The sequence below is a fragment of the Anneissia japonica genome, unplaced genomic scaffold (assembly GCF_011630105.1).
Source record: "Anneissia japonica isolate Jap-2015-1 unplaced genomic scaffold, ASM1163010v1 scaffold3032_len512176_cov184, whole genome shotgun sequence".
In the NCBI taxonomy this organism is placed as follows: Eukaryota; Metazoa; Echinodermata; class Crinoidea; order Comatulida; family Comatulidae; genus Anneissia; species Anneissia japonica.
In genome coordinates, this window is record NW_022688691.1 from 170,956 (window position 1) to 186,747 (window position 15,792).

General features: G+C 33.7%; 2 protein-coding genes across 4 annotated transcripts in view; one reads left to right on the forward strand and one right to left on the reverse strand.

Moving 5' to 3' along the window:
• Positions 1-5,781, reverse strand: part of LOC117122683 (endoribonuclease Dicer homolog 3a-like) — a 29,409-nt gene extending 23,628 nt beyond the window's left edge. The window contains exon 1 of the mRNA XM_033268368.1: positions 5,330-5,781. The gene's annotated coding sequence lies outside the window, so the exon portion shown is untranslated. The remainder of the gene's footprint in view (positions 1-5,329) is intronic.
• The window catches only part of LOC117122719 (dnaJ homolog subfamily C member 5-like), a 30,095-nt gene extending 14,369 nt beyond the window's left edge, over positions 1-15,726 (forward strand). The window contains exons 2-6 of one of the 3 annotated variants that reach the window (XM_033268430.1): positions 3,960-4,041; positions 5,789-5,845; positions 7,666-7,818; positions 8,928-9,230; positions 13,355-15,726. In XM_033268430.1, coding sequence (XP_033124321.1) covers positions 3,960-4,041; positions 5,789-5,845; positions 7,666-7,818; positions 8,928-9,230; positions 13,355-13,360 — 601 coding nt within the window. In that variant the 3' untranslated portion in view covers positions 13,361-15,726. Of the gene's footprint in view, positions 1-3,959; positions 4,042-5,788; positions 5,846-7,665; positions 7,819-8,927; positions 12,410-13,354 lie in introns of those variants that run through there. The other 2 variants (XM_033268415.1, XM_033268423.1) reach the window with 2 other exon arrangements.
• The last annotated feature ends 66 nt before the right edge of the window (positions 15,727-15,792 follow it).

Genomic DNA, 15,792 nt, shown 5'->3' on the forward strand with positions numbered 1-15,792 from the left:
CTCATAAATAATGCATCAGGGTTCAGCATGCTGTTGACAATTTGCATAAAATATTCTGTGTAGAAACATTTTTTTTTTGTAAAATATTATTGTCAACTCAGACCAATGGGATAAAAATGGATGGAATTTGGTGCTGAATTGACTTGGGGTGGAGCTCACTCAAATTATTTGTTTTGTAAATTTAGTACAGATGCTACTGTATACCTACAGTACATGTATGCAGAGCATTTCATTTTAGTAAACTCTACAGCACAGGTAGGCAAATTGGAGTCTGTATGCAGCCCGACAATGATTTTTTTGTGGCCTAAAAAGCCCTAGGTGTCTATCTTTTACTAGAAAACACCTTGTTTTTTGACGACCCGACACCAATCATCTGTAAAGTGATATTCAAACTGAGAATAAAGTGGTACTATATAAAAGCAGTGCATGAAGGTTTTTTGGAAACACACTGGAACCATCAAAATTTGGGTACGACCTTTGGTGTTAAATCAAAAATTCACTTTGGTCCTCCGACCAACTTTAATGCCCACCCCTGCTCTACAAATAGTTGGTTGTTATACATTAATGCAAATCTAATTTTAACAGCCATTTAAAAGTAATTACATACAGTAATACACTGATAGTTTGTAGGGAGTGCAATTCACTGTATTTCACTTCTTTTATTGGAGAAGGAAGAAACTTGACAGTTTCAAGAAGGAATAGGTTTGTAACTTCAAAAGGACCTGCACTGCTCTGGTGTTGTGTAAAGAATCCTGTTTCACACTATTTGGACACTAGGCACTGTAAAATTATGTAATCTGATTGTTTATTATGTCATGGATAGTTCATTGTTGGAAGTTAATCTGGTATGCAATACCAACAGCAATTTATGTTCCAATAACATATGTTTGTATGCTCGCAATTATTGTCAATATATTGCTGTAAATCGTGACATAGAATTCTGATTTGCACAAGCCCTGAACTTAAAATTAGCATCTATTGCGATAAAACATTTCTTGGGTATTGTCCGCCTGGCAACCCTCTCAAAATAATAATGATCTTTTTTTCCATGAAAAAACATGAAAAATGTGAAAAGACGGTGGTTTCAACGATGTTTCTATGACTTACAAAACCATTTACCTTTGACCTCTGAGATTACCTCTGTATAATTAATTGTACAGTTTACTTACAGTAGTAGTATATTATAATCTAATAATATCAAATTATTAAACCAATGTCATCTTGCTGGTTATGATCTGGCAGTTAAAGATGGTGGAATGTGTAAAAATCCAGTGAAGATGCATGATGGGTCATGTGTTTTCTTAAAAAAAGCACCTTCTTACTGTACAAAAGTACAGCACCACACATTTCCGTATAACCGAATTCCATGTGGATAATTTATGAATAAACATAATACAGAAGGCAGTATAGGGCATAGGGAGCCTATTTTATTGATTTTGTTTTTTTGGTAAAATTATATTTCAGACCGTAAAAAAATAGGACCATAACTGTGGAAGGGCCAGTTTCAATTTTTTCTTACTGGCCCTGCTGGCCACTATGGTTTGGAAGTTAATTTTCAGCCATGCAAGCCTTTTTTTTTAAAATTCTGGTATTAAAATAGAAGCTTTAGTATTAAATAACAATAGAATAGAAATCTTTCTTTATTCTGGATACTCAGTCAGTATTGTTACGCTGTTCTTCCCTGAGGTCCAGGGTATTATCTTAAACTACATTAATACAATGAATATTGCTATGAAGGTCTGATGAGAGATTATTCCATAATTTAACAGAATGATATTTAAAAGTTCTTTTTCCAAAATCATTTCGCCATTGTGGTAAGACTAAAGTGTTTTTCAATTTACTTCTTGTAATGAAACAGTAAATACTATTGTAGCAGAACTGTTGTTTCTTGTGCACTTTTCAGCTTGACTCGGGTTGAATGCACCCACATATCAATAATTCATCCAGACGTAACCGACAAACCAAAGAAACTGGGAGGGCATTATGATAAAAAAGATAAAAATACAACGTAATTGTTGACTGTTTTAATGTGTTTTTGACAATGATTCCATCTCTGTTTATTGGGACTATTTTCTTCATTATGGCTCGGCATGTCAAGCCATGTGAGAATGCAGTTTTTTTTTTCTTATCTTCTAGGATCATTACAAATTGGCGGGTAAAAAGTGTACTGTATGCCCAGCTGGAGTAAACAAAATGAAAAATGGATAGTTTTGGAAATTTTGAAGTGCATCTGACATGTCAACATTCAGTCATCCACTGATTAATTAACCATTGTTTTTGTTTGGGAGTCGCTATGCTAATTTTTTGCCATCATTCTACTGGCTAGGTTGACAGTTCAAAAACTAATGTAGTGGAGATAGTTTATTGGTTAAGCTGCTTACCTCTAAATCCCAGGGTCCTAGGTTCAAAGCCTGTGACAGCACATGATTTTTTTTTTCTCACAACTAATAAACATCTCCCTACCTAAGCCCTGTATAATAGGCCAAATAATGAAAAAATTATTGTGTTGGCCATACCTGACTGACCGAAATTAAGGTTTGGTTGTTTATTTAATTTACAATGAAAAATATTTTTTTAATGAGCTATAAAGGCTGGTATAGGCCTATTTTATACTGGGCGGTAGGCGATGCGATAGTGTTAAGCAGTCATTTTGCTCTTCATAGATTTTAAAATGGTCTTTTCTTGTATTTTTCTGTACTTCTACATTATTGGTTTGTATTTTCCCAAAAAGTGGCCAACAAAAGAATGTATTGTTTTTGGCCTTAACTTGGTTTAGGAAGCATGCTACTTATTTTGATTTTGTTTATTTATGAGGGCATCTGAATATTAGCTAAGCTGGAAAGAGTCACCCATTAATAAATATAGTAATTATTATTATTTTTTTTTTCTAAGAAACTTCTCACTTTATAAAAATACAAAAGTGAAGCATGTGAGCCCATAGGCGGCAAGCACCTTTACTATGACTTACTCCTTATAATAATTTTTAAAATATAGAAATATATAAAATAGTATAACAAATTCATAAAATATATAACAAAAAAAATCTGAACTGATGAAGTCATTGTAATTGCTGCGAAGCAGCCAATTCATATTCTTGACAGCAATTTGACCTCTGAAAGTCATTGTTTGTCAAAAAACAAGGGCCTAAGACGACTGAAAAGCGGAGTTTCCTTCTTTCGTTCTGCCGGGTAAAATCAATATTTTAGGCGACGTTTGTAGACCAACACGTACCAACGTCCACATGTTGCGCTAGCCTTATCCTACTCTAGGCCTAGACTAGCTAGGATGGTATGGGCCTAGCCTTGAAGGGACGAAGGTCCCAATGAAAAACAACGTCGCTCCTTGATAGCTAACATTGTCTATTTAACATCACAATAATTCATTATTAGACCTATATTTGTTTTTTGAATTGTACTCCACAACTCACAGCCGATACCTCGCACAACTCAAGTAACGTCCCGTATCTATTGTCGTGACGTCATGGCTCGCTGGCTCACACTTGCGGTCTCGCACTTGTGATCAAATAACACGCTGGCTCGCACTTTGGCAACACTCTTTGGCAGTCAACTCGCCCCTAGAAAACCCGCCCTTGGAAACTTGCCCCATAAAAAATGTACACTTCCTAGACCATGCAGTCTTCAAAATAAAAATTATAACCTTTGGTAAATCAACTACATTTTCCACATACATAGACATTTTTGAAACTTTATTAAAAAAACCTAAACCACTTAGACAATTTTTAACAAAAATGAAAAATTACGACTTTGTTACCCAATGACAAGTGTTCTAATATAGACAATGGGTCGTGTCTCATATTATTTTTTTATATTTTTATTATTCATTATTTTCACTTGACTCGCATAAATAATTTTGTTCGAAGAACATTTATATGCAGTTGTACTTCGCAGCACTTCACTTGCAATTTGCAATTTCTAGTTTCTCTTTTTTTTTTCTTGTAGTACATCTGGTGAATCACTGTATGCAATTCTCAATGTGGAGAAGACTGCCACACCAGATGAAATTAAGAAGGCATATAGAAAGGTGTTGTACTTAACCAAGTTATTTCTATATTTAACAATTTTATTATTTTTGTTTGTTATATTTATGTTTGTAATGTCATGGATCCGAAGTTAAGGTTTTCAGTGAGACTAGCTTTAAAATGAGCTGCCCAAGCACATTCTGATTTGCATAGCAGGAGGTCGGTCAGCTTTGGGAGGATTTTTAGACCATATCTAGGAGAATCCTGTGGCTTACAGGAAACTAGCGACCCCTGCCTACATTGAAGAAAAGAGTACAGTATTATATTTCATTAAGCTAACTGTAATTCTATTCTCCTTCCTATTACATACATATGTATTTTCTTGGAATTCTAAGTGAAAATTGTACTTATTTTCACTATTTCCCCCCAAAAAACTTGGAAAAATCTAATCTTTTTAATATTCATTTTGATTTTCCTCTTTCCTGATGAGAATTGCCTCGTATGCTGTTTATGCATACTTGGGGTATGTTTGCAAGGCGTAAGCTAATCCACCGATATAAAAATTCTGAAGTGTTCACACGAACGGCGTTCTCTATATGCTGGCTTTAAAGAAACAGAAAGTGAGAGCCTCTTTCAGTAAATGTGAAGACTATTACGAAACAGCCACAGTGATTGTTTTTCTTTTGCTGTTTTTACATCATTTTATTAAAGAAAGTGTAGCTCATGAGGTGTATAATGCCAGACATGGAAACTGTGCTTCAGATCCTGGGGTGCTCAGGGTGTTCAGATGAAGAAACATAACAAAATACTACTACTGGGTCCTGGCGTACAAATGGCAACCTACCTAGGCATAGTTTGGGCTGAGCCCAACTGTTAGATATAACCAAAAATTAAATAAATTATACACACTGTTTTTGGTTCGACGTCGTGATAATCTATGTACCAAAGTGCGTTCTTCAGGCCTATCGGTTCATCGATCCATGGAAGAAAGACTACATATTTAACTATTTAATATTGTTGGAATATAATAATATATTTCCTATATCTTTGATTTTTTTTCTCTATGTATAGGCCTAAAGAATGAGATAAAAATTATCTGACCTTTTTCAAGAGGGGTAAACCCCTTGAGTTTTGAAGAACTGATCCAGCATTCGAAGAATCAAAATTTTCCCAGGGGACAACCCCCGTATCCCCCTTTCTTTTTTGGGGTTTTTTGGAAACATTTTGAACCCCCCTCTTTCAAATCCTCGATCCGCCCCTAGTTTGGTTTTGGTCAAATATATAAAATAAATTGGTGTAGGGCCTAGACAACTTTACTTATTGCCATGCTGGATTTTCCAAATTTCTGACCTTAATTTGGTCCTGAAATTCAGGATTGTCCCAGAGTCCAATGAGGTCGCTGAGTTACTGTAGATAGTCTTCCACCTCAGTTTTAGTTTTGGCCATTAGAATAGACTTATCCAAACAATACTTTGGTCTTGTGCTTTCCTTTCTGAGTATTGCTTGTTTACTGTAAAGCAAATCATGATAGTCAATCACTTGACCTGAGGTCAAAATCATTCAAGCATCACTGGCATTAGATCCAAGGCATTTAATCTGGGGTCTACAGGTGCCGTTAATACTGCCACTGCATACAGTAGTTCACACACGAAGGTGTATGTTACGCCAGTTACGCCGTGTGTGTGAACATACTCATAAACTTTGCTTCTGATTGTTTGAATGTAGAGCATTCAAAGATTGCCAATTAATATAGAGTTAAATGTTATTCATACATATTGTTATTTATTATCTTTTATGTATTATTTACAGTTAGCATTGAAACATCATCCAGATAAAAACTTAGGAAATCCAGAAGCTTCAGAAAAGGTTAAGTATATTTTTTGTATTAACAACATTTTTGACATTTAGGCGAGACTTTTTTTATATCATGTTTTAGAAAATAGTAGTGATTTTTAATAAAAATTAAATGTTATTTTTGGTCACTTAGCACACCCTCCCACAAAAAAAAAAAAAAAATTAAAAAAAATAAAACAATGAAAATGAGACTTAATAATAACAACTTTATTTTAAAACAGAAAAAACTTGTATCACCATAATGGTGTTTTTCACAAGACCCGTTTTTTGCAAGAAGATACAAAGAAAATGAAGAAACTTAAATCTAATTTATAAAAAATCAAATTGAAATACATATACTGTATAAAGAAAAGTAATTTCAAAATTATAAAGTAATTTTGTGAAATAAGGAAATAAAAGAAAATCATATTTTTTTCCACCCTCCTACAGTATGATCTTTAAAAAAATATGTTCGCTATAAACAAAGTACTAAAAAGGCTTGCCTTAACAATAATAAATTAATAATTTTTTTTATGTGAACCAATCAGCATATTTCCAAGATCACTTGCAAGTGTGTGTATGTTTGTGCATTGAGGAATAAATAAATAGACTATTCCTCCATGTGTAGTAATTCCACACAGATAAATTCCAATCTAAAATGTCTATCAGATACCCATTTCATGGTCATGTCATTAAGAATATTCAAAAACATGTCTAATATGTTATCACTCCTTTTCCCTGAAAAAGTACATTAGTAATATTCACGTTTGATGATGATAAGGATGTAATCAGCGTTTCGTAACTGAAAAGGCGCTATACAAGTAATAAGTTAAACAAGTAATCTTAAGATGAATACCACATATGCCTGGTGGAAGATTTAATACAAATATTTGATTGACATTGCCATGAATATTACTGTAGCTCACACACAACGTGACCTGTGGCCAGTATACATACGCAAAGCATACAAACTTTTGATTACAGATACTGTATAAACTACAAACACAAACATTTTGGAAGATAGCACATTCAGGAAGTCCTCTTTAATAACAATTTAATCTTTGCATATAGATAGGTAATATTCAAATTTCACTTTCTGTATATATTGTAGTACATACAGTATAAATGTAATAAAATCTTTTCTACCTCTTTAAATTTATTTATTACAAATGTAGTTGTGCTCATTTTTACATTTTATTATACAATTATGTTTAAAGAGAAATAAATTTTCCGACACCAGCGGAAAAACTCTTTGTGTCAAGGGGCGTAGGTACACCCCAATTGGTGTCACTCGGTCGGCGTAATAATTTAAACCTATTGCATTTCCTCGTGTGGAATCATAATCGGACCCCTTTTCTCGTTGCGGATTGTAATTACCTCGCTCCGTGCACCGACAACTCCTTGGAAATTCCTTTTCCCGTCTGCCACCCCTTCCTTCTCCAATACACTAGGGCGCTACAGCACCCTGCCGCTTGGCTTGTTAGCCACTTTTTAAGAATTTTTACTATGGAAATTAATTTAGGGACCGATCGTGTGCGACGGTCCATTTGCCTTTTGTGGTATCACCGTATCACACTATATCTGATCATGTGTTACTTTATTGTGTACAGTGTATTGAGGGTGACGGTCAAGAGTGGGTGGGGCCTTATAGTTAATTCTTAGCCCAGTAGACACAAATCATTCATATTTTCAATCAGTATAATTAATTAAAGCTTGCGAAAGCTTGTCTTTTAAACAATACATGCTACTGTACTTATTTCATTTGTATTTCATGCTATTATTTCTAATACGGTTTTTACTTTTATTATATATTTAAATTGTTATTTACAGTAATTATATTTATATTGTTACAGTTCAAAGAAATCAACCATGCAAATAAAGTTCTCAGCGATGAGAGGAAAAGGAGGATATACGACGAGTATGGTTCAATGGGATTATATATTGCTGAACAAATCGGCGAAGAAAATGTTGATTTATACTTTATGATGAATAGTAAATGTTTCAGGGTAAGACATTTTTTAAATTTATGGGGTTGTGCTGTTATTACCCCTGTTAAGCCTCTCTGGCTTTAGCAAAATTACATGAAAACTAATGAATTGATAATAAAATTCAGTGAAATAGTACATAACCGAAGGTAGAGATGTTCAAATTAAGTGTGGGGAAAAAGGTCAAAGGTCAAGAAAAGTCTATTTTTTCACCCTGAGCATAAAACAAAATATGGCCTGCGTATCGTTTAGTATTAGGGCACCTTGTTGAAAATAATGTAAACGCCCGTCATACACGGTCTGCGTATTGTACGGTATTCATGCACAGGGTGGAGGTATGCACAGGGTGGAGGTATGCACTCCGAAGTGACTACTGTGACGTGGTGAAAGCATTCAAGTCTACTGTACATCAAATTCATAAATTAGGAAGTTATTTAACATGTTGGATGAGTATTTGAACATTTTTCATGACGCATCAGAGTGATCAAATGTTGTGATTACGTGCTGTTGCAAGTCGGCATAAAAGTATTAAACGTAACATTGGGAATTTTGATGAATTTAATCACTTTCAAAAATGCAGTGCTACTCTTAACATGCAGTGCTACTCTTAAAACTTTCACCGCCAACTGTGTTTGAAAAATAGTATCGACCACCACTAGCCTTTTTAGCGAATTTGACCAAAGCTCGCTAAGAGTGCTGACCTGATCCAATTGATAGGTATTATACATTAAAAGAACGACAAACATCTCACCTTTACACAAAACAATTTATTTAAATCACAATTTATAACCCTGTAACAGTAAAATGAATGTGTCTCACTTTTGGGGTTTTACGCATATTCCTACAATGAGATAATCGTGTTTTTGTATCGCCATGCAATATTAAGTTACTGGGAATAGGTCACATTGAAATAGCGAAACATATCTGGTCCCGACCGGTTTGAACACCGTACAGATTTTCTAGAAATCCAGACATACCCCCTCTATCGTGTAAGAAAAGAAAATTAAAAAAAACGAAGATCTCCATCTTTGGCGGTCAATGGTTGGGGTTTAAAAGACTGAGATCTCTGTCTTTGGCGGTCAAAGTGTTAAGCTATACAGATTATAATTAATGGTAATTTTGTTTTTCAGGGCATGATTTTATGTTGTTTCCTTGCTACTGGTTGTTGTTTCTGCTTGTGTTGCTGTTGCTGCTGTAATTGTTGCTGTGGCCGATGTGGACCTAGGCCTCCAGAAGATGAGGAGATCAACATCGTCATCGACGAGGAGGATGGCAGCCGAGGCTCCGAAGATCCTATTATAACACAGCCAAAGTCGGGTACATCTTCATACCAGGGTGGGGATACACCCGGCAGTCACGACCATCACCCATCCAACGTAGCTATACCAATGCCAGCCCCAGATAGTGCATCCTCTCACCCGAATGAGAAAACGGTACTGACTCAAGGAGAGCATAAAACGTATTCAGATAGTTAATGCTATATAAGTCATGCTTCCAACATCATTGATGCAGTAGAAATAAGTCATACGTTGCAGCAGTCAATCGTGTTTCCAATTTTATTTAGCGTATGCGTAATGATAAAGTTTGGTAGTAGTATTACATTTAAATTGTTTTTGGCACATTTTTATCATCCCCGCATCATTTGTATTGTAGAATGGTCAGAGAGAGTCAGCTTACTGTATAGACACATTTCAATACTTGGACATATCATACTGTATGTTAACCCTTCAGTAGTTCCACTGTCATGTAAAATATATGGTCAAACTTATCAGGGGGCTAGCTACCTGTTTATATTACTGACACATGTTATAACAATTTGGCATGTAGTTTTTATTTCATCAGCTTTGGAATTTTCGGCATTTTTCTCTCGGCTATCTTGGGAAGTTTATTTCATTTAGAACCATGGCAGTTTAATTAAATATAATGAGAGTTGCTATGAGAATTATGAACAGATGAAACATGTTATTTAAAATATTTGAAAAAATTTGGTGAAAAACAAATGAATAGATATTATGCTATTTTTTTTAAAGAGGTTGAAGGTTTTCTCTTTCTATAAACCTAGGCCATGTGTTTTTTCAGCTGTAATATTTTGGGATTAAATATGACGACTTCAATGTACTTTACTTTTATTTTAGTTAAAATAGGAAATTGGCGTAGATTGGGCTGCAGTTGCAGCTCGGCAATAAACTTGTGGTTGGGTTTCAATCCCTCGCTGTGCATTTTGCTTGTGTCCTTGGCATGGCACTTTACGTAGGGGGATGAAGGTACATAGCACTGGCGGTAGCACAGGGTGAGCTGGGTGGGCCTAACCTTCTAGTGGGCCAAACTCTCTTGTAGGCCCACCAATAATTTTCGACAAAATTGTTTCAATTTTGAAAAACCAAAAGTAATTTGGGCGATGCTTGAATCAACAGTTGGCTGTTGTCTATCTCGTTGTGGTTAGCAATTTTAGTAGAACGGTATTATGGGATATTATTACATAATAAAAAGTCTCTCGGAAAGTGAAATATGTTAATTATTTAGGGCATTCTGCACTGGACCCAACCTATGGAACATATTCCGCTAGTAAAAGTAGATTTTCCCCAAGTGGCCCTAATGGAATTTTGCTGAGCAACATACACTCTGGTATATAAAAAAAATAGTAAGAAACTGAGTATTAGTAGAAATACAACTTATTCTCTGTGCTTGGCCTCCTTATTTTTCTACCATTTTCCCGTCTCCCACCACTGCAGTAGGGCTGAATGTTAATACTCTTGATCTATGTAAGTCTAATTAACATAACAAAATAAAAAAGAAAAAGAAAAGAATAACATTCTAAGAAGTTAAATATACACTAAAACTTCAAAGGTCATTTCATTTTACAGCACAGATATTTAATGTATGTTGTACCTTTAAGGAGATTCAAGTCAATCCAAAATTATTAAATTAAAAAAAAAACAGTGCATTAGTCAACAATGAAGTATATAAAACCATCATTTTAATGATTGCTAAATAGTAAGCGATAACTTCTTTCTAGGCCTATAAAATTTACTGTCTACATGTGGGAATGTGGTCTTGTGGGATGTGCTCACTTCGGTATTCCATTGCAGGGGTGCATAAATTATAAAATGGCATAAAAGCTAGCAAATTAACATAGCATTCCACAGTGAAGGTAATACTTTTACCTTGTTGTAAAAAGAAAAATGATCCACTTCTCTACAAGATAGTAGCATTATAACCATTAGAATGTAATGCTTTAAGTTTAATTGTTTTTGCTTAAAATGCAGTGTAGTAACTAATTCCTTGAAAAATGGGAATTATAAACCATGAATTTGTGGTAAACCTTAAACAGCTGTTGGGAAAAGGTGATCCTTAATTGTATATTGGGAATCATGTACTGTGGTATATAGTGTCTATCTCAGATTAGTATGTAGTTTTATATACTCCATGTAAGATGTGAATTAAAAATGTATATTGGGGTTGAATAGATCTATTATTGGTAATAATGAGATGTTGATTGACAACAACCAACTAATTGGAACTGTTTTAAATTATATTATATCTGTAGTCCGTGTCTAGGTGTATATTTCGCATACAATGCATAGATATTCTAGAAATACAATTCAAGAATTCTTGAAACTAAATTCTTTAAGATTTAAGGAAAGCTGTTGAGTGAGAATGAGCTAGATTCATGGGAAAGTTTAGATTTGGACAGAAAGACTGCCCTCTTAGATTTGGTGTTAACATTATTTGATATAAAGGTATACCGCCTGTCATATAATTTAAGAACATCGAAAGCATTCAATTAACAGGGGTAACAGGGGCAGAATTAGAGATATTGGAAAATGTTTGGGTGGGGGGTATCAAGAGAAAACATTTCCCCCGGGAATTTTTTGTTTTCTAAATGACCGGAAATAACCTTTGAGGCATTTTGGGCAATCAATAAATTCTTCTTTTTTTTTCATTCTTTTTTTCTTTCTTTCCAAAAAAAAGGGGAGGGCCGCCCCCATTAACACATTAAATATTTTATTTTATAAGAATTTAATAACTTCCAAAACAAATGCCGATTCACCACATTTCCATTAGAGAGGTAAATTTTATTTTCTAATTAAAATTGGAATCTAATTATCCGACTTGAGCAATTCAAATTTCAATTTTCAAGTTTTTTTCTTGCTCCTCACAGACGGTATACCTTTGCATTATTGTTGTTAAAGGATTTTAGAAATAGCCTTGCAACATTCATAATCTTGCAATTTAATTAAAATTTATGTAATAATTATTTTAGGTAGATTCTAATATCAAGTAAAAATAAAATAAATTATGTATAATGTGTTTAATATTACATATATAATTTTTATGTAGCTATACTGAAAAATCAATGATATGGTGTTCGTTCTTTGCGTGAGAAGATGACCACGAACGTCTGATCGAAGTGTTCAGTTCATTTGTATGTTAATTTAATAAAAGGATTCTATCAGTATCAATCTATAGGTATTTAATTATCATAAATAATCTGTATCACTTTAGTTTTGAATACTGTAACATTAAAATTATCCTTGACTTTGTCATTCAGTATTTTACCTGTTGTTTCTATTAAATGCAATAATTAGTGGATAGGCCACCTTGTTTCATACTATTTATCAACTTTTTTTTTTTTCCTGTGACAGCTTTAATGTTTAGGAAGTACATCATCTTCGCTGCTGTAGTTTATCTTGGTGAACATTATATTTTAAATACAGGTCTTCCTCCATTTAAAGACCACTTTTGGTTTCCATGATCTTTAGCAGCTTTTGTCTCTAACTAATAAAGTAAAAGACGTTTGTGAATTAAGGACCACAGAAAAGTGGTCTTTATTTGGAGTGCCATGGTCTTTAATTAAGTGGAGACCTATTTTTTATTGTTTCTTCTCTCCCCTTCAATTTCATAATTAATATAAGTTGGTTTAATATTAAATAATAAATCTCAAATATAAATCTATAAAATAGATATACTTAATATTATATTACATAATATAATATATGTTATAATATATGTTTAATATATATATATATACTGTATATATATATATATATATATATATATATAATATTAAACTATGATTGGTAAATCTGAAGGAAAAAATAGAAACCTAAAATATTGAATTAAAAAACAAGTTTCATTAAAAGCAATTCCTTTTATCCTTCCTACTCACTCTAGATGATAGGTACATTAAAGATTTTGCCATTCAACCCTGTCATAACCAATTATTGCATCTACCATATATTTGTGTGTGTGTATGTATACTGTTATATGTTTATATATATGTGAGTTTCTGTGCATCACTGTAAAGTTAAAGCTAAAGACAGAAGTATTATTACTGCCGTATATGTAGACTTCTTTACCCGCTATTGCTTCGAGTTTTAATTTAGCTCATGAAAATTTGTTTTTAAAATGTGACAATGCATCAATTTAATTATATATACTTTGAAAGAAGGCTTCATCAGAGATAATATACTGTACAATCTTTTAATTTTGAAGGTACACTAAATATTATCGAGCAGAATTTTAAGATACCTAAATTTTATTTTTGTCTTCATAGGGATGAGAAAGACGTGTTTCTTACCAAGATCACAGTTTGCCGGTAACATTTTTTCAAAAAACAAAAAGAAATCATATACTGTACTTTCTTAGTTATCTACTGTCTCTATCACATTTCTGTCTTAAACTTATCAGACTGAAAAAAGCTACAACAGGTTTCATTGAGAAACAAGTGACACTAATATTATGAATCTCCTTCGAAACTGAATGTGTACTGTTAAAAAAACTTTAAAATAGAATGGATATTATGTTTTGTCAACCCTCCACTACAGAATGAGACATCGTGTTGCCTCTCTTGATCAAGCAAGGAACAAAATAGCTTGGAACGTCGATGGTCTAATGGTATGATACTCGCCTTGATATTGAGACGTAGTTTCCAAATTCCATTTTCAAACATGCTTATATTCTAAAGACTGTATATCCACTTCTGGATAGGCCAATGCCAATTAAATTGCAAATTATCTGTTGCATTGTTTACTAAATGGTGGTTAAAATTCATTTTTTTTTTTTTTGGTCTCTAAGTGCAACAATACTCATTTTGTGGTAGGATTGCATGTTTCCAGTGAAACCTTGTTGATAACCACCAATCACTTCATCTGTCTCCTGCTTGATCAAAATCAATCATTCATTTTCCTCTGTTTCTGTATAGTAAATGTAAACCACTAACATCTTAATATTTTTTTTATACGATTTGTGATATTGAGCCTGTAATAATATCACAATTTGTCAATAGCCTTTAAGTTCATTTAACAATTCTAGAATAAATTTGCAATTGTAGTAGAAAATTCTGACATAAAAAAAATAAATATCTAGCATATGCATATATATGCATACACACACACCCCCACACATACTCATACCTGTAAACGTTATGTCCAGAAGACCCCGACTAAAAACAGTCATCAGAGGACCGACCGAGGACCACCCAAGTATGCCGAGAACCATAAAATTCGCTCAGGTTTATGCCATGGACACCGCCACACACGTGGTCAACGTTTTATGCATAGAGGGCGCTATTTATTTGTGCAACGCCACTCAAATAAAAGCGCATAACGCCTTGTCACACATTTTCAAATTTTTCCGCCAGCAGAGGACCTTTACAGGGACACTCTGGAAACGTGTTATACACGCAAATCCAGCACTAGTGCACCGAAGACAATGGTTTTTGGTCCTCTGTAAGGCAAAAGGTCCTCGGGTCATAAGTGTGTGTCAAGTTACATAAGTATATATATATATACATATACATATATATATATATGTATACACGCACACACACAAAGACACACACACATACAGATATGCACGCACATGTTCACTAAACAGGCACTTCAGTTAACTAATATCAGTTTTACTTAATTCCACTAGCTACAGTACTATATGGTAGTCTGAAGCATGGGCATATTTTGAAAGCCTTTTAGAAAATAAGTAATTCTTTAGAAAATAATTTCTTCAAATAGTGCTCTGTGTCTTCTTTATACTTAAATATTCTTATAATAGCATGCTTAACTTTATAAAAGGGTTACAGTAAACAATATCCATTGAAATTTGTACTGGTGGTGTACTTTACATCATAAAAATCAGTGTTTGTATTTACAGGTCAAAACATGAGTAACTAATTAGGAATATTGGTGATATACAGTATTTAAATTTTAACCAAAGATCCTCGCTGGCTGATTGTACTGTTGGGTTGAGTGGCAGTCCCCATTTCCATAAAATTTTTTAGAAATAAATCAAAGAGAGATAAAAATAATCCATGTCTGATAGTGCCATTTCCAGCTGTTGCACCACTGTACACAATGTTTCAATATTCTCAGATCCTTTAAATTAGGAGTACTGTAATCTAGCCGTTTATATCACAATTACAGTAGTATACATACCATTTCTTTAACCCATACGAACCAAAGTTGTGCCTAGAGTCTCTGGTCAGGGTCTTCTTCTAAAACCCCTCGTGGAGATAAGGGGGTGGGGGGGGGAAGCTATTTTACGGTTTACAAATTATGGTTCTAGATAATTATTAGGAACTGCATGTACTACAGTAAGTTCTTGTATCAGATTTTTAGACCGACAACTCCTAGAGTTGTCTGATGAAAGGGTAGGGGAATTTCCCTGACCTCTGCTTGTGGTACTGCCACTGGCGGTACAAATGACTTGATCCAAAACATTAGTAATTTGACCAGCAACAGAATCACTCCACGGTCCCATGATGGAAACTCAAAACTTCGTGCGATTTACTATTCAATGAATTAACATTTAATAGAAAATTATGGTATGAAATATAATAATAAAGAAATGTATAATAATGTACGGTAGTAAATTCTGTGAAAGTGATAGTGTTGTTTAAATTTGGCAATCAATAAATGTGGTTATTTGTAATTTTATATATTATTGTTTTGTATTAAATAAAAATAGTGGATTCACTAGTTTCAAATAATAAAGCTA